The sequence below is a fragment of the Anguilla anguilla genome, chromosome 1 (assembly GCF_013347855.1).
Source record: "Anguilla anguilla isolate fAngAng1 chromosome 1, fAngAng1.pri, whole genome shotgun sequence".
NCBI lineage: Eukaryota > Metazoa > Chordata > Actinopteri > Anguilliformes > Anguillidae > Anguilla > Anguilla anguilla.
The window spans coordinates 29566949-29589958 of NC_049201.1; the positions used below are offsets into that span (position 1 = coordinate 29566949).

Here is a 23010-nt window from a genome sequence, read left to right on the forward strand (position 1 = left end):
GACATTTCATTATCTTTTGGAGTCTGGTGAGCAGCTAGGGCATGCTTATGCAACAATAACTCAAAGAATACTGGCCAACTTAAACCCACCAGCACAAAGCCAATTGAACGCTGCCTCTGCAGACTCCCGGTCATAGTCATTTACTGATGTAGCCCAGCCTATTATCTTGCAATGTCTAAGCCGTATTGGCCACTAAGGAGGCCTGAATGATTCTGTTTTGAACATAGCTTCTGATATGAACATCCATGCTGTGTGGTACTTAAAGAATGCCAAAATGGATGCCATAATGTTCCTGAATGGCTCAGACATTTAGTGTTCCTCAAACACACCCCAAAATGAGAAGGAAAACAAACTCTCCTTTTATTAGCATAAGCTTGAAATGCTACACGTGTGAAGCAAGTTGTCAAAAGCCACAGGGAAGGATTTTATTCTCATGTATTAAACCTTTTATTTTATGTACAATATTAGGCTTGATGGCCGCTGTGCTATCACACTGTGTGACAAAGCCTGAACAGGCCACACTTTGTGTACTGCCAAATTGCAACAACTTCAAGAAGAGAGAGGTTCAAAGCTGGCCTTTGAAGCCATGTGTGTGCAAATAGAATTGTTTTGATTTATGAATACAGATCCCCTTCCACTTTCATTTCCTCTAGCAGAGAATAGTAGATGTCATTGTTAAACAGTCACCGTAAAATTATGTGTGCTTGTCAAATTTAATGTGTCCAAACCATATGATTCCTGCTATATAACGGAACCAAATGTGTAATATGGCAGACACATTCAGGCATTCATACCAGTCTGTGTGTTCTCTGGCTGCTCATTGGCTATGCACTGTGCCTTCTGTTCTCCAAACAAAATTGCTGGGACTGTGAATATCCGTGGCTGTTAAATGAAGTCAGTCCTGTATGGGGTATCGAGGAGGGAGCTCTTTCATAGGACTGCAGTGCCACCCAGTGGTCAGAACAGGTTGCAGCCTCCGTAGAGGCTCTCTCTAAGAAACGGGACTATAAGTGGCATTTGTCTCTAATTAAAAGCAGCACTTGTTGAAGCACTTGGTCTGGAGGAGGACTGGCATCCACCACGACACAGGCTGGATCTTCGACCCTCTTGTAGGCTTGCTCCACTCTGCAAAGCATGGAGAGGAGCCAGTGAAATGCACTACTCACCCAGTCATTTTCATGAATGAAGAGAATGGGAAGATGCATACTTTAACTGGAGTGCTCTTTGCTGCTCACAAAACACATAATGCTAAATGTATTCATTTTGTGGACACACTGTTCTCCCTATCTTGTGGAAAAAACGTAAATGGCCGTTTTGTAAAATGACAGTGAAAGTACAGGCTTCTGCAGGTTTCTGTCTGATGAGGTCAGCAGAACTCTGAATCTGTCTGCCTCTCCAGGCCACATACTTTTTAATTTTGCTTTACCTCATATTTTATAGCAAAAAAGGGACAAAAGAAAAAAAAAATGCAGTCAAAGCTGTTAGGCCAAGAAAAGCATCAAATGCAAACTGTTCTGACGTACAGACAAGCAGTGGAAACACAGAAAATAAAAGCGCACAGAAATTCCAGAATAGCTTTTGACGGGTGGGCTACAATATGAGCATGTCTGTAGCTGTGTACTACCAAAGTAATAATGGTACTACTTATAATTATGGAAATAGATTATGGCTCCCCTCTAGAGTTCTCAACAGGCCTGAAAATTCAAGCCAGACCCAACCCGGCCTGAGATCACATGCATTTTACTAAGGCTAAACCCCACCCAACCTGAAAAAAATAAAAAAAATAAAAAAATGCGAGTCAGAAATTTCCAGAAAACGGCTGCATAACTCACATAGGCAGCTCAGACCACTCGCACACACGTTGTGCAAAAGGGAGAGAGCGAGAGGACAGCAGCGTATGCAAGTTGTGCAGCTGTTTTCCGGCAATCGTCGACTCACTTTTTTTTTTTTGGTATCGCATCCATCTTGTCGCATCTTTTTCTGACTTTGTTTTTGTTGTTGTAAACTTATCATTGATAGGATATCCCCCAACCTCCATTTCGTTCCTATAGTAGTTAGTTACAACAAACAGGAGCTGTTGGGTGATTAAAATTGATGTATTTTAACAAATAGAGAAAGTCTGAGTATTTGTTTTCGTCATACTTGTTCCTGGTTACGGTTATACACTTTGTTGTACGTCGCTCTGGATAAGAGCGTCTGCCAAATGCCTGTAATGTAATGTAATGTAATTTGGTTGACTCAAAAACGTAAATCTGCACATTGGACTTTGCTCACATGTAAAAATGTGAGTTTAATACAAACAGACAGACATTTTGTATACTATGCAGCCCGAATCAATGACAATAAATTCTTGACCTGAACCCGGCCTGAGGGCTCAGGCTAACTGAGAGCTCCCTTCTGACCCGTACACACCTGTCTTGGCTTTTCACTACCTAAAGAATGATGATTCACTAACGAAAGGAAGGAGTGCTCGTGGTAGACCACGAGCAATTAATTGCCAGTCTTACAACACTTCTGTTAATCAGGGCTGAATGAACAGCTGTATTGATTACACGGTGTCCATGCACTGTGCCTTCACAAGGTGGCGCTGCTGCACTTACTTGGTGCGGAACAGGTGGTTAGCCTCCAGCTCCGCTTCCTCCCTGGTCTTCTCCACGCCCCTCACGCTGAGCCTCCTCAGCCGCTCCTCCGGGCTGACGGTCAGCAGCAGGACCAGGTCCGGGCGCAGCAGGTCACTCGGCCAGCGGTACACCTCGGACCCGGGGCCAGGCAGGTTGCTCACCTTCCCCGTTACCGCCGTGGCGATGGCATAGGCCGCAGTGCTGTGCCAGTACCTGCAGGCGGAAGAGGCCGTTGTGGTCCTCAGGACTTCAGACAACCGCAAGATGGCCGTAACTCTGATACTATCTTGTACATTCATTCGTTCGTAACATGTAAATCACCTAAAATAACATATAGGCCCATTCTCTGAAAAAGGGTCAAAAGTTTACTATCCTCTATTCTACTGCAGATCTATTACAGATGGGGAATATTTCCATTCATTGCATCCTTTGATCTTTAGCATTGTGTCTAATGTCTGTACATCTCATTTAATTCATGTGTACAGTGCATGAATTTTGATAAGCTTTGCAATGGAGTATGAAAAGAAGGTGTGTGTGTGTGTGTGTGTGTGCATGTGCACTGGTTATTGTTCCAGGTAGGTTTAATTGAGCTACAGATATTTTCATTCTTTTGCTGTTGCTCCCCGGTGTGTAACATTCAGTCACATGTATCAGTGCTTAGTGGCGCAAAATACACTATCAGTTCTCGAAGAATGCAAACAGGAATGCGCTCTCCTTTGAAGTGTCGAAGTGTGTGACGTCAGTTGCTGCTGTGTGTAACACCGCAGTTCAGAGGTCGCACCCACACAGACATGAGTAAAAGGAAGATTTCACGCGTGGCTTAACAGGTGGTGTAGCGGGTGCCCGACAGACCACAAGGGTTTCTGTTGTACTGTCAACCAGGCTGACTGAAACCCTCCCTGCCCTGGGTGATACTAGGGCTGACTGCAATGCCCTGCGGGGCTGCTGGCCTCAATCAGCATCCGCTTTATCCAGGCTCAATACCAGACTGTGGGGCTCGCCCACGCACTAGAGTAGTGCCTTTAAAGGATGAACCGCCCAGCAGCCCACAAACCTACTGATTTTAGATTTGGGTTTCAAATCTGGATCTGGCTACACACATCCATGAATGAAGCTTCTTAAATAAATGTGTAGCAGGTGCAATTGTGAAAGATACAATTAATGTATTTTTGTTTGTCCCTCATACATATATACGGAACCAATTAGTCCATCCATCCATCCATTATTTATACCCGCTTATCCTGTGCAGGGTCGCGGGGGGTGCTGGAGCCTATCCCAGCATGCATTGGGTGAGAGGCAGGAATACACCCTGGACAGGCCGTCAATCTATCGCAGGGCACACACACACCATTCCCTCACAAACTCATACCTATGGGCAATTTTAGGGTCTCCAATCGGCCTACCTGCATGTCTTTGGACTTTCGGAGGAAACTGGAAAACGTGGACACAGGGAGAACATGCAAACTCCACACAGAAAGGCCCGAGATTCGAGCCCACGACCTTCTTGCTGTGAAGCGACAGTGCTACCCACTGTACCACCGTGGTGCCCGGAACCAATTAGTATCCATCGTAATTGATTACAATTAACTCAATGTTCCAATAGGTTGTTTTAGGGACTGGAACAATTGATTGAAAAACCAATTAAGCCTGAGACAGCAGCCATGACATTGTTTAAGGGCCTAATGTCCAATATCCACAAACAAAAAATGCTGAATAGACAGTTTTAGCAGTATTTTACTGCTATGCGTGAATATTTCACTGGCAATGTTTCTCCCTTCAAGCACTTAAATAGGTACAGCTACTAGGTAATTGATCAAACCTAAATTACTGGAAGCATCTGGAACAAAAAAAAGCTTACTTACAGTATATTGCCCTGGACCGAGCCCAGTGCTAAACAAATGAATAATGCCCTTTAGAGAAAAGATGGCAGTGGGCTCTGATTTTAAATCCAGCTCTGAACAGAGATCAGTATAGGGTGCCAATTCCTATGGGCAAATGAGAGGCTGATTTGGTATTCCTACCTGTCCACCACGACGGGACTGTGCTGGCTTGCCACAGCAATCTGGCTAGCGGTGATGTAATTCCCCATGGCATAGAACGCCCGTCTGAGGAGGGCGGGCTCTGAGTCGAAGCGCTGTCTCCATGGAGACAGACACTGCGGCGGAGATCCCAGCAAAGCGGCACTGAGCTCCGCTGTCAGAGAGCGTGTCAGTGTAGTTTTCCCTGGTGAATGACAGCAAGAGGAAATAAGGATGGAAAGGATGAAAAAGAAAAGATGTGGAAAAAGTGAATGAAGTAAAGAAAGGCATTACAGCACATACAATTGCGTAAACACTGACTGATTCAGTGACACATGTATTGACGATACAGCAGTATAGGCTACAAGTAATTCAGAATGAATAGGCTGCATCAGTCTCGGTTTCCAGGACAATCACTAAAGCAAAAGGCCCAAAACCACAGGGACCCAAACTGTGTTAGTATTCGTTTCAGAGCTTGTGTGAATATTAAAGGTACAAGTATGCAATGTAAAGAATAAAATATTCACATCATTTGCTCTAAAGGGGGAATTTTCTACAAACTGCCCCTCTTACACTGTAGGTCCGTAGCTCAACACCCCCCAATGGTATTCAATTACTGCGTAGAATATTCAGTGAGTGACAAATGTAGGCTACTGTGTACTAAACTAACCTGTTGCATCCAATCCTTCAATGACTATGACTGGGAACTGCCCATCCCTCTTTAGTGTCAGATTCTGATCCACCAGTTCCAGCAATTCCTTTGTCTCTGGAATTATTTCCACGCTCTGTTGAAGAGAAAGGTACACAGTAAAATTTTCAATGTTAAACAGACTATAATAGAGTGCATTTGATCCCTCTTGGATTTGTATAAACACTGTTTGAGTTAAATTAACACAGAAAATCAGAGGTGTGAAAGTCCCAGGGTCAGAAAGTAAACCCATTTCACTAATTAGTTCTACCTCCTGGCTGAAAAATTGTGTTAATTAGCAAGTGATTGGCACAAAATACTGGGGAGTTTTTCTTCCTGAACCTGAATTTTCCACCTCAAAATGTTTTTTGGTGTATGAGTTTAATAGATGTCACAGTACCAGCTTTTTTTTTTAGTTTACTTGTATTTTCTTGGTCTATAGCTAGTCCCCAAATACTCGGTCGTCAGAAATTTACGTAGCCTAAGTATCTAAGCTATTGTTCATTCCACATTAAACAGACTGGGTCAGTCAAAAATACACAGAATTCGGAATGATACACAATTAAAAAAACAGAAAGTGAACCCTTCAACACAGGGATCTCAAGCTCAAACCCTGGAGGGCCACTGTCAGGTGGTTTTTGATGTACTTAAGCGCTTCATTTAAGTCACTGATTAGCAAAGGTCTTCACACATTGTTTCCAATGGCTATCGGCTGCTGATTGACAGTAAATCACAACACCCTGCAGAGTCAGCAGCCCTTCAGGATATGAGTTCGAGATCCCTGCTGGCATTCCTCGCTTTTATTCCATGTAATACCTGTTTCAGTCGCTAGATGGGAATATTATACTCTTGAGCGCCTGACCGATTGTTCGGGAGAGGCGTGTGACGTAGGCAGTTAATGTCAACATAGCCTACTAGTTGTAGAAAGGCAGAAAAACGTGCGCAGACAGAACTTTCAATTTGCGAACAACCAAATGTATCACTGTAGACTCCTTACCTTTTCCATAACTTTGTGGGCATCTCCAAAGCTGTAGAACACATCGTTACCCATTATATTTAGCGTTGATGGGTGATACTGTGGCATCCGAGCTGGTACAAGGCAATATTTATCCACGAGCACCTCCGTGGCATCTTCTGACTTGGACCACAAGTGCTGCCACCACTGGCCGTCTTCTTCCTGGACGTAAGTGCACACATTCACCCAAGAACCCATAACTAGTTCATGGAACATCGGTATTGCCTCTGCATCTTTGATGAGAAACCCCCTGAACAACGAGTTTTTCACATCTGGGAGAAAAGAGAACACGTCCAATAAGCTGCCTCTTGGTAACGCCGAAATTAAGTTATTTTTAAGATCTTCATACCGCATCGCTCTTTGAAATCGGTCATCGGTGCAAATGTGGAGCGAATAACTTTTCGCCCCACCAAATATTTTTTCAAAAGTCTGTTGCTCGCCAGATAGGCTTGCCTGCGGATTTTTGCTCAAGCCAAAATAAACCGGATCCGAGTTAGGTTCGCACTCCACTGCGAAAACACGTGAACACCACTGACCCAAACGACAGAGCACCCGTTTAGCCATGTTTAGACGAAGGAACATACGCACCGTCACCTAAACTTATTTGCGCTGATCAGCTGAGAGGAAGGGTGTGACAATTCAAGATAAATCGAAACTTACAGTGAAAGAGAAAGTAAAGTTCTGAGTCAATTACTCCATCGTAAACACTGAAACGAAAGTAGCCTAGGAATGCTGACATGAATATATTTTGATTAGATTCACAGGACGGTGCTGCAAAAGCCAATGCGTGCTCAGTCAACTTACCCTGTTGTTTAAATAAGGGTTATTAAACTTTAAAAAATGTTATTTCTAAACACATTTTACGTTCTAAAAATATATATATGACTATATATATATATGTATGACTATATGTATATATATATATATATATATATATATATATATATAGTCTCATCTGACCACAACACAAAATTGTTGAACTTGAAACCGGGTGTATGGTCAGACGAGGTCAAAATTGAGCTTTTTGGCCACAAATCCCAGAAAGGGGGTTCGTGCCTGAAGAAGTATGTTTACATTGAAATGGATGTCATACGTATGGTGAAAAAGGGTAGTGGATCTTTGATGTTATGCGGTTTATTGTGCTTTTTTGTGTATTTTCACTGGTGTCTCGTGGCTCTACCTGAGTGGCCCAGTACACTTTAAAAATATGTAAATGTTAATATTTTTTTGCGCGCTATGTGAAATGCCATGTTGTTTTACTATGCTTTTTGTGTATGTAACAAGTTATTTATGTATGCATTAATACAATTTACCCGGTATTTGTGTGTTGAGGAGTGACTCTTCAATGAACGCTATTCATTTATTATTTCATTTATTCATGCAGTAGGCTTCGCACAAATCCCCAAGTTTAAATTACTTCACGCTACTTTCGCTTTCCTTTCTAGAATAGAGAAACTTTGCGTTTATCTTTTAACCACGCCCAAAGAAAACAAGTATGAATACACTGTGACCGGAGAAATTAATTCAGCTGTGCTTTTTAAACAACGAAAGAACAGTCCTGAGACCACACCGTGGGGAATCATGTTGCTTTCATCCCAGATCGTTTTTGTCAAAATGATGTTGCAGGTGTGCATCACCAACCTCCACATCATCTTCTTGGGCGCCTTTGACAGGGTATTCAGCTGGATGGGAGCAAACGTTGGCCAGGGTCGTGCGGCACGCGTTGCACACAAGGCAGACAAGAGCGAGCCGGTCACCCTGAAATCTCCGATTCCGAGCAGCGTCAACTATCACTTCACGCGACAGTGCAACTACAAGTGCGGATTCTGTTTCCATACAGCGAAAACTTCATTTGTCCTGCCAATTGAAGAAGCTAAAAGGGGACTTAGCTTATTGAAGGAATCTGGTGAGTTGAAGAAGTTGATACATATTATTTTTTTCCAGCAAAAGAAACGAAATAAGCACAAAATAATCGATTTGCAATCGTGTGTAGGCTTCTGTATGACTTTAATTCAACATTAAAAAGTTTGTATAAGCTATGGGTGCATGTCTTGTGTAAATTTTCTAATATATCCTTTATAGGAATGGAAAAAATAAACTTTTCTGGCGGAGAGCCCTTTTTACAAGAAAAGGGTGATTTCGTTGGGAAACTTGTGCAGTTCTGCAAACAAGATCTCCAGCTCCCGAGTGTTAGTATAGTAAGCAACGGGAGCCTGATTCGAGAGAGTTGGTTTCGGAAATACGGTAAGGTCACCTCCTGAATAGGCTATGCATTCTGTTTTAGAATTCATTTCCTCACGTATATATTTGTCCCATAGGGGAAATTAATCTCCGGTTATAATCTCAAGACCCATGGTTTCAGCATAAAATGTATATTTTATGCTGAAACCTTGGTAACAAGGGACATTCAGTAAAATAAAATAAATAATATTTTTGAAAATATTTTCACTGCACCTTTTTCCCATTGTATCCACAGCTTGTATTGTGTCAGAATAATTAAACTTTTTTCTACGGGGTTTCAGCAGGATAGGTTACTCGTAGTTTCATACCCGGTATAGCCAGAGTACTGCTTTAGGCTACTGCGGAGAGAACTGTGGGTTTTGTTCCGGACAATTGCACATCTTTAAATGATCATTTTCATTTTGATTGACTTGTTCACATAAATACATATTTAAATCCGCTGCAGTAAAAAGTTCATGACCCCCCCCCCCCCCCCCCCCCCCCCCCAATAAAATGGTGCGGAGCTCAGTGGTTTCACCTTACTGTACTATCTCGAATTGACTCTAGGTTGTAGCATTGCTACATATAAAACTGGCTGTGTGGGAGGTACAGCACGATTGCACTGAGCGGAGATATTATTAAAATGATAAAAGGTTTGAGGGAACAACACGATTGTATTTGTTTATGCATTGGTTTATTTTAATTTACGTGATATTTTCCAATCACCTTCATGTTCGATCATTTATTAGGTTATCATCAACAGCCTATATTTCCGCACCGTTCTCTCATAGGGGAATATTTGGACATTATCGCAATTTCCTGCGATAGTTTCGACGAGGACACCAACAAGCTGATCGGCCGGACCCAGGGAAGGAAAAGTCACCTCGACAACTTGTACAGGGTGCGGAGCTGGTGCAAGGAATATAAGGTGGCCTTCAAGATAAACTCGGTGATCAACAGCTTCAACGTGGAAGAGGATATGCGCGTGCAAATCCTGGAGCTTTCTCCTGTGCGCTGGAAGGTGCGTCTTGTTGAACGCTGCTGCGGTCTAGTTACACTCTGCCTTCATGCTGATCAAAGTGACGTATGAATAAGTGGATCTGTGGAGGAGCCTACCTGATAACCCAGTGAGCACAAGCCCGAATACAGGCTGAATATAGACGTCTAGGGAGGTGTAAATCTAGGTTTCTCGCAGAAAACGTAGTTCGTTGACTGTTTTAACGTCACTGCAGTGTGATCAAACGTACACGAAGTGCTAGTGTGTTGTTAGCCTTTATTTATCGCAATTCTACGAGGCCGTGTGATGTAGCTATCACAAGCCAATAGAACTAACGCATAAAATTGATTTTTAACGTTACTTATTCAATGCAGTGTTCAGCCGTTTTAGGTCACACCCTCAATAAACGGCAACTGTGTAGAGTAAGTGAATGGGTCTTTATATACAGTATCTCTACATGCACAGGTATTCCAGTGTCTGGTAATCGAGGGGGAGAATGCTGGGGAAAATGCTCTTCGGGAGGCTGAGCGATTTGTGATCAGTGACCAGCAGTTCCAGGACTTCCTGGACCGCCACAATGACATTACCTGCCTAGTCCCTGAATCCAACCAAAAGGTGAGGGTGCATGTGGCTGTGGGAGATGGTAGAACTGTACAAGTGTTTTGTTGTGTTTTTTTTTTTTTTTTCTGTTACAAAAATAATAATTCACTGTGGAACTGTGGGAGGGTGTAACAGCTGACCGCAGTTTCCACAGAAACAGGCTCTATTATAGTACTGAACAAGGTTGGGTGTATTTGTGTTTTTCATTGATGCAAAATTTCTGTTTCTGTATGTTACAAAAGTAAGTAATGTGGTTCAAGTTAATGGTGATTTGAAAGATTCTAAAGTTATATATGCAAAATACGTGTGTACTGCATAATACATAATCAGTAAAAGAAGCACAAACACTGAAGCCAAGCATTACGCTGTTCTTTCCTCCCTGTTTATTTGTTGTTGCTTATGATCATTCATTTTGTAATGTATAATAAACTTATAAGATAATTCTTTTATTTTTTATTTATCTTGTCTTTTCAGATGAGAGATTCCTATCTTATCCTGGATGAATATGTAAGTCCCACCATTTAAAGCCTTATGAAAGCCTTTCTACTATTTATTTTTACCATGAATTGCCTTTTCTACATTGTTTGGTCCATTGGAACGTTGAGAGTTCATTATTCCGTCCTTCTACAGATGAGGTTCCTCGACTGCCGCGAAGGCAGGAAGGACCCCTCAAAGTCCATCCTGGACGTAGGGGTGGAAAACGCCATTCAGTTCAGTGGCTTCGATGAGAAGATGTTTCTGAAGAGAGGTGGAAAGTACGTGTGGAGCAAGGCTAACATGAGGCTAGAGTGGTAGCCTTCAAAAGGGAGGAGAACTATGAAGTTTTTCAGGAATGTGTATTTTCTTGTAAGGCAAATGTTGACCAAGTGAACTCACATGTGGACTTTTTTTTGCCAGGGAGTTCTGCGTTTTTTCTTGTGTGTGTTCTCAGAATATTTATCCGGTAGCACATTACGTTAACTGTAGGTTTATACGCAACACATCCATAAGACAGCAGCTACATATGAAGTTGACTCTTCAAGTATTATTCAATGTCAAATGTATTTTATTGAACTCACTGGTTTAATAAGCAATACAATATGTAATTTACTAAATAATGTATTCTATGATTATAATAGATTTTGTTTTAATAAGAAATGCACATAAATGGAATTGTTATATATAGGTAATTTAATTTAATTTAAATTGATTTGTTGTTGTGAACTCTCTTTTTCCAGATTTTGTATGCATTTTGTTTGGACAGGGTACAAAAACCCTTGCTGTATTGCATTTTCATGTCACTTTACATTTTCATGTCACTGCATGGAAATGTGTGTTTCAGAGCTTATGTTTCAGAGCTTAAATAAATTGTTGTTTATTTATAGTGTTAGTTGTCATGCAGTTAATTGTGATGCACTTTTGTAATTTTGTGGCATTAATAGCCAACTATAGGGCATGCCTCATTACCGGCCTGGAAGAATGTTCTCACTGTCTTAGCACGGGAGACTGGAATACATGACACCATATTATATTTGTTACAACATTTCATATTGCCTGTTTTTTGTGTTAATCATAATGGACATAAAACTCATAAATCAGCCATTTTTTGAATAGGGCCATCTAAAACAGGTGGTCACATAGCACTTATTGAAAATGTTTTGGTACTGGAGGAAAAACAAAAATACTACCCAAACCCATGAAGTTAATCTGAACTGGAAAATGGTAATACTGAGAAATGTAAAGCTCGATAAATAGAAACACGTTGAAGAAAACAGCAGTATTAAGTACAGTTGCAAGGAATAGAATGCGATATGATGTAGTGACGTCGCCCAGTACGTGAATGTTGACGTGAAGGACTTTGTGGATAGAGATAATTCATCTGAAACCTCCCTCCAATGGTAGCCTACACATCTCACATTCAAGGGCATATTACTGTAGTTTGCAAAGTGGCAACCAAATTGTGAAATTAACTAAGTACTAAGTTTATCGCTTGTTAGTTTTGGTTTAGTATTTTTTGCAAAGTCTCCTCACCGTAACCATAAAGTTAAATCTGTTGCCCAAATGGCACATCAAAAATTGAGCCTAGAATAAATTAAAAAAAAAAAAAAAAATTAAAAAAAAAAAAAAACCTCAACCAGTCTGTCATAGCCTACAATTGTCCATACTTCGAGCCTGCTCAGCTTTCACAGACTACTGTGCCTGTGACGCCTCTGTGCCGACAGAGGGAGCGCCTTTCGATTTCTTTCAGTCTCCAGAATTGCGGTCGGTCTTCTCGTAGCCTTCAAACTAAAAACGGAAAGAAAACATTGCTGGATAAATGGCGTCTTCTTTCGAGCGGGTGTTGCGGTACAGCTGATTCTCTTGACTCAATGGGACTTCCAAGGTAGAATAATAATCTCTAAGTGTATTGAAAATGATTATGTTACAATGCTGTATATAGCTAGCTATCTAAGACCGCTATGATAGCAAAGCTAGAATAATATTAGGGACATCGCCCAGTTGCTTAGGGCTGAGGTGCTGAGCTTTTGAGCTTTGTATCAAACCGTTAGCTCGTGAATGTTCAGCATTAAAGCGTTAGGCATTTCCCTTTATGATTGACAGGTGTTTTTGGTGTATTAAACTGCATTTTTCCATTTTTCCGGCTGTGCATCCAGTCAGTCGTGGGGCATGAGCGGTGAATTGCACTATACTAGCTATGTTATTTCTTCATAGTATAACTAGGGCTTTCGTTCGTATAACGTTGGCTGGCTCGGTAACGTTAGTGTTTTGATATTTTCATCCATGGACATGGACGTCACAGACATTCAGAAGGACGTCTACCAGCATTCCATGTGATACTTCGTATTCATCCGGTGTACTGCTAAAATAGAAGGCACACTTGGCGCTTCGTTGTATCTATCCGTAATCCTATTTATTTGTGAAAACTCCAGCGATTTACCAGCTATCCCTTCTGACGGATCTCCGACTTTAAACGGAGATCAACATACAATCAGTACCACAGAAGGTAAGGTAATTAGTGTTCTTAAATGATTGTATTATAGCTAGCGAAGTATTTATTTTGTCATCCTTTTAACGGGTTTACTTTCATTTTCCTCCATCCGTTAACGTTATGTCCAAGATTGACGCTAACCAGGGATCGCTGGTTAGCGTCAATCTTGGACATAACGTTAACGGTTAACGGTTGCCTACTTTCCGCCAAGATGTGTTCCGTTATATGTTGTGTAGATTTACGATATTAGTGAATTGCTGATCAGTCAGCATGGTTGCGGTTGAAATGCAGAATAAAACGTAGCTACCAATTTAGTCCACAAGCGAGAGGTGCACGTAGCTAGTCTAGTGTTTTTAAAGATATTTTACAGGAACACAATTGTGTCCGTTTTATGTACAGCTAAATGGTTAACTGATTGCACATGTATATGTCCAATAACTGGGGTTTTGAAAAAGTAATGTAAAATCAACCTCAAGAAAGGGGACATTATTTGCGTTATTACGCATGAAGTCCGTGTAGTCTTCTCACGGTTGTGTTATTTGAAGAAGTCCGGCGACTTAAAGTAACGTTGAAATCAGGAACAGCAGCTAACACTGACCTGCTTTTTGCATTGTTACTGCTTCGCGAAATGCTGTAGCTAGTCTGGAATAGTGCAGTGTGGCCATTCCATATTTCTTTAATTGCTGTCTAATCGCTGTAACTGGGCTGTGGCTTTAGATTTTAATGCGTTTGACTTAGAAATGTGCTTAGTACATATTAGGGACCTGAGACAGTACAGACAGAATTTAGCGATGAGAAGCTAAGATTGTCTTTTTCCCGGTCTATTTAAATAATTGTGGTTGTGTTACGTCTAATGTTGTGCTTAAATCCTACGTCAATTATTGTTTTTCTGCACTGCCTAGTTTGTCTCGAAAACATGATGAGCTGCCCACGTGACAACCAATAACGCTGTTGAGGGTTCAGTTGGTTTTAAATATTTGAATAGTTTCTTTAGTAACTGACATCTTTCAGTTATTAAATACTTTGGATTCACACGTTTGGACCTCCGCCAAGCTGTTAGTTGATCATTTATTTTGAGCTACACTAGTTTTGGCGTCTTTAAGACCAAGGTTCAAGATCAGTTTTAAGGTGGTCCCATATTTTGTTAATCCAGCTGTGATCTATGTTTTGGATGTGCTATTCCCTTCTCAGAATACAGGTCCTATTCCATTCATGGCATCCATTCTCTAGCCGGTGCATAGAAAAAAGCTACGGGCCTGCACTGCAGCATGAGGCTTGGTCTCATTTGACTTTTCCTGAGATGCATTTGGTTTTTGGGTTGGTTGTATACTGACCTGTGATTTCACCATGGCATTGTATCTCTCAGTGTGACAGGTGCTAGTCTTAGTGTCAGTGTTTTCTGTTTTTTCTTGCAGTTTGAACAGTGTCGCATGGTGGTGTGTTCAGTACACTCCTACAGTTTTGCAAAATGAGTCACCAATGAGACCTATTGTTTTATTTAATAATTTATTTTCGAAACCAAATTAAGCTAACTGAATATGGAAAGTGAGACTCACACAGTTTACAGATTTATTAAAATATGCAGCATTTGTGGCAGCGTAGCTGTGGTTTCTGTTTTGGTCATCAGAACACACAAATGCAAGTAAGATTCACATCACTTACAGAGTGATTGTCCCTTGGCCCAGGTGTAATACAGCTAGGGTGTAGACGTATTGTCTCAGCTACACTCTAGCCCTCATATGGACCAGAGAATGTTAGGACTTATCATAACACATCCTTTTGGGTGAGGCTTAGGGAAGAGTTCTGCAGACTTATAACTTTCGATGATTACTTCTGGCTGGCAAGAGTCATGGGAATTCGGATAAAGGTGCATGTGTCTCTGTGCAAACGTGTGCATGTGCGAGTGTGTTACAGACACTTGCAAATGACCATAGTGACTGTACTGTTGTAACCCATTGTAGTTAACCATATCATCTATTGTATTTGCCTGAAATTTAAAAATGACACAACTGTTCTTCAGTCCTTCTGTATTTCTGTGCTCACAACACAAATGTCTCTGCATGACTTTGTAATTATTCAAACTAATCTGCCTGCAGGCGACTGTTGTCCATAGAGGGTTTGATCAAATGCGGTGCCAACCTGAAGCTTGCCTAACCTGAATGATACATTGCTGCCAAGCCCTTGAGCAACTTAACCTGAACTGCATCAGAAAATATCTGGCTGTGCAGACAGAAAATGTGTAAACTGTAAAACTGAGCACTTGCTGATCCAGTAGGCCTAAATGTAAGCAGAAGTGATGGTACAAAACTTTAGCTGTACCATTTATTGTATAAAATGTAGCTATTCCTCGCATGCATAGTCACTGGGTTGCTGATGTATGTACATACCAGGGTGCTTCACAGTGTGCGACTCAAGTAGCCTACCCCCTGGTTGTTTCCTTGTACTGACCCATGTATGTTGATCTGTTGCCTCTGACATATAACTCCCTTGTCTGTGAGTTTTTGAGTTGTGTGTATGGACTGGGTAAGCTGCACATTAATTGCCCTTCTTGGGATCAATAAAATTGTCTGATTCTGAATCTGAATAAGCTTGTGACAATGGTCACATGTACTGTAAGTCTTACAAAAAATGACACTACCTTCTTGGCAGTCATTTTGTGTACTTTTTGTTGTTAGTTTCCTTGATGCTGGCGACAGAGCAGACTGTTGTGCCAGCAAAACTGGATTTCGAGAATGGAGTGAACTCTCTGAACGGGCGAAAGGGGTTTTGTTGTCCCCCTCTCTCTGGCATTTTTTTTCTTTTTCTAATTCCGAAGGCATGTCGTGTTTCTGTCGTTCGGGGGGGGGGGGGGGGTAGTGAAAACAAACTCGGTTCTCACGGCCAGCTCTCCATCCCTCGGAGAGAGAGCCAAGCGTGGAAATAAAAGCGGCATTCAGTGGCCGCTTGCACGTTTTTAGGCCAGAGCCGTCCGTGTTTCCCGTCGAAGGGGAAAGAGTGCGTCTCTTGCGTGAGCCCCAGGGCACCGTGTACGCCGGGTTCTGTTCTCAAACATCCTCAGACCTCTCACCCGTCCCGCTCTGGAGCGAGAGTAAACGCCCCCGACCTCCATTGGGACTCCCACTCTGCCTGTGCATAGGAGCTGTTTCAGTTGGAACAGGCAGATTTTTAGCGACTGCATTTCTCCGTCTGCGCTGGAGTGATTTGGGAATCACTGTGACTGACGAAGCTCATTACACACTTACGCAGTGGCTGGGTTTTTTAGATTTCGCTCGCAGCCGCTGGGGGGAAAAAAATGCCCGCCGACTGCTTTATTTCGAGGACGCGCAGTGTGGTTTCCTTTTTAGCCGCCCCATAGCCTATCTGCGGTGAGGCATTTCATTGTTTAAAGGTATGGATTTTAAAACGAGGTTAAGAAATGTTGCCTTTATCAGATCCATTAGTTCGGTTGAAGAGTGGACACTTAGACACTTGGCCCACGTGCACGGCTTTTATGAAAAGTGAAGCCGCGCATTGCGTTGTGCAGCAGACAACATTTATTACATTCCTATAGCTCCATCTCAGTAACATTGTGAGGAGTACTCTGTGGTAATGGAGTCTGGTTATGGGAAGTAGTGCAGTATTGCGGCGAGGGAGCTGTTCCTGTAGCTCAGTGGTTGCAGGTTGTGAGGCACTGCAGTTGTACCCTTGAGCAATGGACTTAGTTTTTGATGTAATTTTCGTAGTAACTGAACACTCTAAGATTGCTTAGAATCGGCTAGAAGCGGTCAGATATCGGTGTTGTATCCTTGATGCGGACGGCTATGTTTAAAACTCCACTTTAAATTCACAATCGCTCCTGCAATGGTTGCAGACTGCAGAGCAAGGATTCTGAAAACTAACATTATCCAGAAAAACAACAAACTGCTAAATCTGCCATGTAAAAATAAATGATGGAACTAAGCACGTTAATTCACATGAATTTTCTAGTAATTTCTTTTCCTTGAGTACTGTAAAGTGTTGAAGCAGTCCTTGTCTTTCGATTACTTGAGTTCTCATGCCCATCCCTAACATATGGACAGAAACAGTGTAGGTTAGGCCTAATAGGTAGTAGTATCCACTTAATTGCCATGGAATTGCCAAATCTCTAACCATATCGCATTCATTCAATTGTAAAGAGATTTTCCATTTGGATAAATCTTTATTGCATATTTTGCATATTTTCATGGAATTATGTCCAATTAGGCTACATCGCATAATGATCTATAAATATTCATTAAAAGTCAGCAGAAGTGGTATAGCCTAAATAAAACGACAATTGACCTAGCCTATAAAGACACAAAACCGCCATAAAATTTGAATGTCGGTGGTTTCTGTTGAAAATCGCGTCAACAGTGGACGCCTGAGTGGCACGCGCAGTCATTGGCACTCCGTTTCAGTCCTTATGCAATTAAACTGATTCTACTGAAGTTAATTTAGTGTGTCTCCGAGGTTGCACGTGAACTTGAAAGGAGTCAAAACTTAAACTTGAAGTGCAGTGTCATTCATGACCAAATTTCACCAATAAATGCTCAGATCATTTATTGGTGCAATTTGGTCATGAATTGCACCAATGAATGCACAGATCATTTCAGATTGTTTTACGGGTGCTTTTGTGTGTGTGTGTGTGTGTGTGTATGCATCCATGTTTCTCTTATAGATGGCTTAGGCAGCTTGTAAAAACACTAAGACATGTCAATGCAGGAAAGAAGCCTTGCACACCACTTTATGCAGGAAGGCCCAGTGTTAGCCAATCTTAAGCGATTTTGGAGTTTCCTTGACTGTGCCTTTGGATTATGCAACTGTTTAGTCTGGCCAGTGCTGTTCATTGTGCAACTGCACTGAGACATGAAGTGTGTACGTGGTTCTGGAAGAAGAGAAATGAGTGTCACAGCTTATAATTTATAACTTTGTTTCCATTTTCAGTGAGGCTGTTCGTGTAGTTGTTCTGCAACAAACCAAAACTGGTCTTATTGCCGATTTCAGCATGCAGTACTGCAGTTGTTTTCATTTTTCCCTTTAGCTTTTTTAAGAACAGGATTGTTTCTTCTAAGCAGTGCACTGTTGAAGTTTAACTCTATGGTCATGTTACTCCCATCATGGCCCTCGAGGGCCCGGTACTGCTGGTTTTCCACCCTCTAATTACCTGGGAGTCAGGTGTGAGGACGTTCCGGCAAATCAGTAGCACTAATTGCAGAACGTGTGAACGATCCATCCAAAGGTAAGCACCTGAGCACTGGTTAGCACTTGTCTGCCATCCGTTAACTTGATTTGGTTCAGCTGAAAATGGGGGGACTCAACAGAAAAACAGCTGTTTCTGTAAAATGGTTAAACATATGCACTATTAAATACCCTGGAATATAATCAGTCTGTGATTCAAATTCGAGCTAATTTTAGAACGTAAAATTTGAACTCAATTTCATGCCAGTGTTGACAGCCCTACTGGGTGGTGGAATGCACCAACTCACGGGTTGGAAGGGGTAACACCAGCATGACACACAGACAGAGTCAAACTGTCCAACAGCAGGGTTATAAATGCAACACTTGAGATATCCCATGAGCCTCTGTGCTATTGCAGGAAAGACGCATGACAGGGTGCATTGTCTGAGGGGTGTAACACTATCCGTGATAGTGCTATCTATGATAGTGCTGCAGGTTAAAGAGCTGAAGCCATTAGTTTGCAATGGTGAACTCTGAGTGGGTTCGGCTGTTGTAGCCTAGAGCAAACCGAACTGTTTCAAGAAGTGCCTGACTGTACGATCGGGTAAAATGTGAAATGAAATCCAGGGGTGGGGACATATAAATCTGTTTGATATTCACATTTACATTTATATTATGGCAGTCCTGGGAAAATTTAATTGCACACACACACTAACACGCACAGACATGCACACACTCTCAGCTTAGTAACAGGTTATACCTCCTTTTTGCAGCAGTGACATATAATAGCCTATAAATTTCCTGTTAGTCTCTCGCTTTGCCTGGGAGAAATCCAGGAACACCTTGTCTTGCAAAGTTAAGTTACTCTGTCTTGCATGTAGCTAGAGCTTATATGAGGTCCTTTAAATGCATCTCCTGAGTAGATAAATAACTGGCTTACAATCAGATTGTGTTCCACAGGAAAAGCAAGATCCTCAAGTGCTCTTATGTTCCTTAAAAGTATGAACAGACAATGATACTAATGCATATGCGGTAGAACATGGAATGCTGAAGTGCAGTTTCATGTTTTAATCCATTTAGAACAATACATGTATGGGTCTTTTAAATCTGGGACAAGTATCTGCTTTGCTCATATAATTCAATTAGACCTCAAAAGTAGGGAAATAAGCTTTGATGAAATGAGTGCATTGCTCATTCATAAAATGCACTCCCAATTTTATGGCATTATTGACCATGCCGGCGGCGCTTTTTGTCTCTCACGGTGGCAGTCATACTGTAAGACCATATCCTCTCAACGCTTGTTCCCAGGCTGGGCCCTGTCAAGAGTTCATCACTGAACAACAGGAAGTGTGTCAGTTTCCTTTGATAGATTAGGCTTCCTCTGCTTGCGACCCTGCTGCGGGGAACCCTCTGTCCCGGGCCCGCGTCTGCAATCGAGGCGGGGCTCGCCAGCCTGGGACACAAGCCCCTCGCCTCTCAATTGAGGGGCTGCTGTCGGAATTGTGTATGTGCAAAATTCCCACAGATTATGCAGCTGAAAAAGCAATCGTTTTATTCGTTAGCAAGCAAGCTAGCTTCCACGCAAAGCAAAGGTGTTGACCACAAAGTAAAAAAAAGTGCACTTTCATGTCCTATTTTGCATGTGTATTCGGTGTTGTTATTGGCTGATGTAGCTAAATGTCCAATGGGGAGAATTATGGATGGTGGCACTGGAACATCTGTGATGATGAAATTGGCAGGAAAAAGGAAAAAAACCGGTAAATAACCCAAGTCTGGGCCTTTATTGTGTGGCTGTGTGAAGTTGTATCTAAATTCTGTGTTTATACAAGGGCAGAAGGTACTGAAGGTAATGTTTTTAAGGGCTGAGAGTTTGTGGTCATTGTAGTTAGGCTATTTCTGTGGGAAACCCTGAAAACCTCCAAACTCTTGGAAAGCTTTTTCATTAGCTCCTAGCTCATCCAGAGGTCGAGTGGAGATGAAGCGAGGAGCAGATTTTATCCGATCGGAATCTGAAAGCGAGGGAATCCGGAGAATAAGGGCGCGTAGCCGCCTGGCGTGAAGAAACACCCGTTTGTTCTCGACCCTCAGCGACCATTAGGCCTACTTCAAACAAACCCCATTTTTGTTGAGCGCAGAGCCTTTTCACAAGATTTCACAGTTTGTATATTTTTGTTTTCATCTCCTCAGTAGGCTACAGCAACACGGCCCAGGGTTGTTATTATTAGTCCGCGTGATAAGGCATAGCAGTGTCCGAAGTGCGCTGCTGCCAGTGCTGTGTCCTGACCGTGTGGGCTGCATCGTGGCCTGATGGCCTGCGAGTACTTAAAAAAGAAAGGAATGTTTTTTTAATTTTTTTTTTTATCTTGCTAATAAACGTTTTTCAACATTCCTGCCGATTACTGAGCCGCATGTAGCTGGGATGAAGTTACCATGAAAAACATGTCAAGAGTGCACCGTACCAAATGGACAGTTTCCAACCCCTCTGAATAGTCCGCAGTTGAGCTGCCATAGTTCTGCAAGGAGGCGGACTGTGTGGAAACATGAATCGACTCATTTGGCACCGGGATTATATTAGGCGGACTGCAAAATGAAAATCATAGCGGTTTAGCGACACTCCCATCACTTGGTCAGCCAGGCGTCCCTTCACAGCTTAAAATTCCCCTTCGCTGTGGCGTATTTCCATCGTGTGGATTTTTTGAAAACTCTTCCGTTGGCTAGTTGAATCCATTGGATTAATTGATGTACGGCTTATCAAATCAGAAGTGTGGTGCGTGTAGGGTCAAGCTATAGGCTACATGGGCTATTAGAGGCAGGATTTAAACGCTGCCTCCGATGGTATTTTAGAGGTGCCATGGCTTTTATTTTTGTCTCAGAACATCCAGTGCTGTGTCTGTGGTTTGAGTAGCCTATATTGAGATCCAGACTTTTACTACTAAGCATCAAAGCTAATTTATGCTTGACAAACAGGCTTGTCAAGAAAGGGTCCTTTAAATGACTCAGATTGCAGTAGAAATTGCTTCAGGATAAAATTGCTTCACCGTCTTGTTTTGGCTGGGCCCTTAACTTCTAACAGGGCCCGAGTGGCCCCCGGCCCTTCAGATTTCCCCTTCGGTCACATGATGTCCCAATGGTGGTAGTGCAAAACTCTTTCGCATGACTAGACTCCCTGAGAGAGGCACAGCATGTGGCTTTGCACAAGGGGAGGACTTTGTGAGAAACTGGCATTGTGCATAATGTAAGCTGCACAATGTAATTGTCTATGTGTTTATGTACAGTATGCACGCACAGTAAATATGTATAGCACAATGTGAGGTGAAGCCCAAGGCAAATTTTCTATTTTCTATTTATATTCTCTTTTATTCTATGCCTTTCTATTCTAAGAAAGACTAAGGTTTGACGGCCATTTGTATTTCTCTGTTCACTGTTTTAAATCTCCAGTCTTCATGCTGGTTTGCGTCATTTATTGAAGTAAGTAGGGTGGTGATGTTCTAGACTGGCTTGAACCAGTTCAGAATACTTGAGCATATAAGAAATCATAGATTTTTTTAGGAAATCAACTTTTGATAGGGGATTACACAATGCTAGCGATGACCCATTCTTTCCTGTAGTTAATGTAGCCTAATTGACGCTATGTCATAACTCGGGCTGATTACCATCATGTGTTAGGAACAGCCAAGTAGGCTGAGCTACCAGTGTTAACCGAGAACTTCCTGCTATTTAATATGCTTTATTTTAATAAGTGGGCCAAGGTATATGATCCTGAATTCCCCCATTTCCGAAGTAATGCTTTAAAAACTTAATTTGAAGTGGCATAGGCCTATTTTAATCCTGTGTTGTGTCGCTAGACGTTGATTGATAGATAATTGAATCTTTAGGTCCTCATCTTTTAAAATGGAATATTTAAGATGTGTATGAACCCCTTTAAAAAAGAAATCCTACATGTAGCATAGTAACATGGAAGATTGGTCCACGGCAGAAACATTGCCTTTGTTCTCATAGCAGGTGTGGTTAATTCAAATGTTACTTGGGCAGTTGCATCTTTAGCTATACTCTTTAGCCTGGCCAAAACTGGCTGGTGTCAGGCTCTGAATTTTATTTGAAAGGTTGGGGTCAGGATTACGTGCTACCCATGTTTTTGCCACTTGTTGTGCCACTCGGTTTGAGCGAAGTTCATCTCAAAAACTTACCGCACACTGTTTACCACAGAAAACTTGCCACACTCTGTTTGAAATGATTTTAAGTGGGAAGGAGGACCTCTGTCATTTTGGGCCTGTAATGATCTTGAGCTGATATTTTTGGCACTTTTATCATACTGAACAATTTGTTTTTCATTTCTCCAAGCAAAAGAAGCTGCTCTTTGTGAGCAATAATTGAGACGTTGGTGGAATGCGGGGATGTTCCTTTGTGGATATTTCTGTCCAGAAGAACGTTACGTCTCAAGTTACGTTTGTGTATTTTCCCCCTTCAGTCTTCTCTCCTCAGAACGGCTAGATTCCTCCCAGTAAACGTCATTTGGCATGTCTGCTACGGTTTGAGGGGTCGAGAAACACACAGACCTTGGAGGTGGCATGTGGCCGTACACATGCATACAGACACACAAAGATGCACAGTGACACGCACTTGAAGAACATAAACACGGCGGTTGGCTCATTTGGGCTGCTGGGGGGCCCATTTGGTTGAGGTACCTCGCTGTGGTGCTTGGATGAGC

General features: G+C 42.0%; 3 protein-coding genes across 5 annotated transcripts in view; 2 read left to right on the forward strand and 1 right to left on the reverse strand.

Annotated features, from left to right (window-relative positions):
* Positions 1-336: 336 nt before the first annotated feature.
* cmpk2 (cytidine monophosphate (UMP-CMP) kinase 2, mitochondrial) lies at positions 337-6998 on the reverse strand. Its single transcript, XM_035394505.1, has 5 exons — positions 6325-6998; positions 5310-5424; positions 4643-4844; positions 2601-2834; positions 337-1125 (listed from the first exon to the last, which is right to left on the reverse strand). Exons 1-5 carry the CDS (start codon positions 6922-6924, stop codon positions 1005-1007), a joined length of 1272 nt encoding a protein of 423 aa, XP_035250396.1. The 5' UTR covers positions 6925-6998; the 3' UTR covers positions 337-1004.
* An 849-nt stretch (positions 6999-7847) lies between these two features.
* rsad2 (radical S-adenosyl methionine domain containing 2) lies at positions 7848-11676 on the forward strand. Of its 2 annotated transcripts, none has more exons than XM_035385945.1 (6): positions 7848-8248; positions 8425-8586; positions 9312-9583; positions 10025-10174; positions 10634-10666; positions 10790-11676. In XM_035385945.1, exons 1-6 carry the CDS (start codon positions 7924-7926, stop codon positions 10952-10954), a joined length of 1107 nt encoding a protein of 368 aa, XP_035241836.1. In that variant the 5' UTR covers positions 7848-7923; the 3' UTR covers positions 10955-11676. The 2 variants fall into 2 exon arrangements, with proteins under 2 accessions (XP_035241836.1, XP_035241917.1); XM_035386026.1 differs by having other exon boundaries at positions 7851-8248; positions 9354-9583.
* Positions 11677-12370: 694 nt separating this feature from the next.
* rnf144aa (ring finger protein 144aa) overlaps positions 12371-23010 on the forward strand; it is a 39470-nt gene continuing 28830 nt past the window's right edge. Inside the window, exons 1-2 of one of the 2 annotated variants that reach the window (XM_035432926.1) lie at positions 12386-12521; positions 13069-13142. The gene's annotated coding sequence lies outside the window, so the exon portion shown is untranslated. Of the gene's footprint in view, positions 12522-13068; positions 13143-23010 lie in introns of both variants that reach the window. The other variant, XM_035432919.1, reaches the window with a different exon arrangement.

Excerpts from the sequence above, each read along its gene's own strand:
- cmpk2 (XM_035394505.1), bottom strand. The coding sequence starts at position 6,924 with ATGTTCCTTCGTCTAAACATGGCTAAACGGGTGCTCTGTCGTTTGGGT. Across the intron at positions 4,845-5,309 it reads TGAAGGATTGGATGCAACAG|GGAAAACTACACTGACACGC; the intron begins GTTAGTTTAGTA and ends GTCATTCACCAG. Across the intron at positions 2,835-4,642 it reads AGTCCCGTCGTGGTGGACAG|GTACTGGCACAGCACTGCGG; the intron begins GTAGGAATACCA and ends TTCCGCCTGCAG.
- rsad2 (XM_035385945.1), top strand. The coding sequence starts at position 7,924 with ATGTTGCTTTCATCCCAGATCGTTTTTGTCAAAATGATGTTGCAGGTG. Across the intron at positions 8,587-9,311 it reads GAGTTGGTTTCGGAAATACG|GTTATCATCAACAGCCTATA; the intron begins GTAAGGTCACCT and ends ATCATTTATTAG. Across the intron at positions 9,584-10,024 it reads TTTCTCCTGTGCGCTGGAAG|GTATTCCAGTGTCTGGTAAT; the intron begins GTGCGTCTTGTT and ends CTACATGCACAG.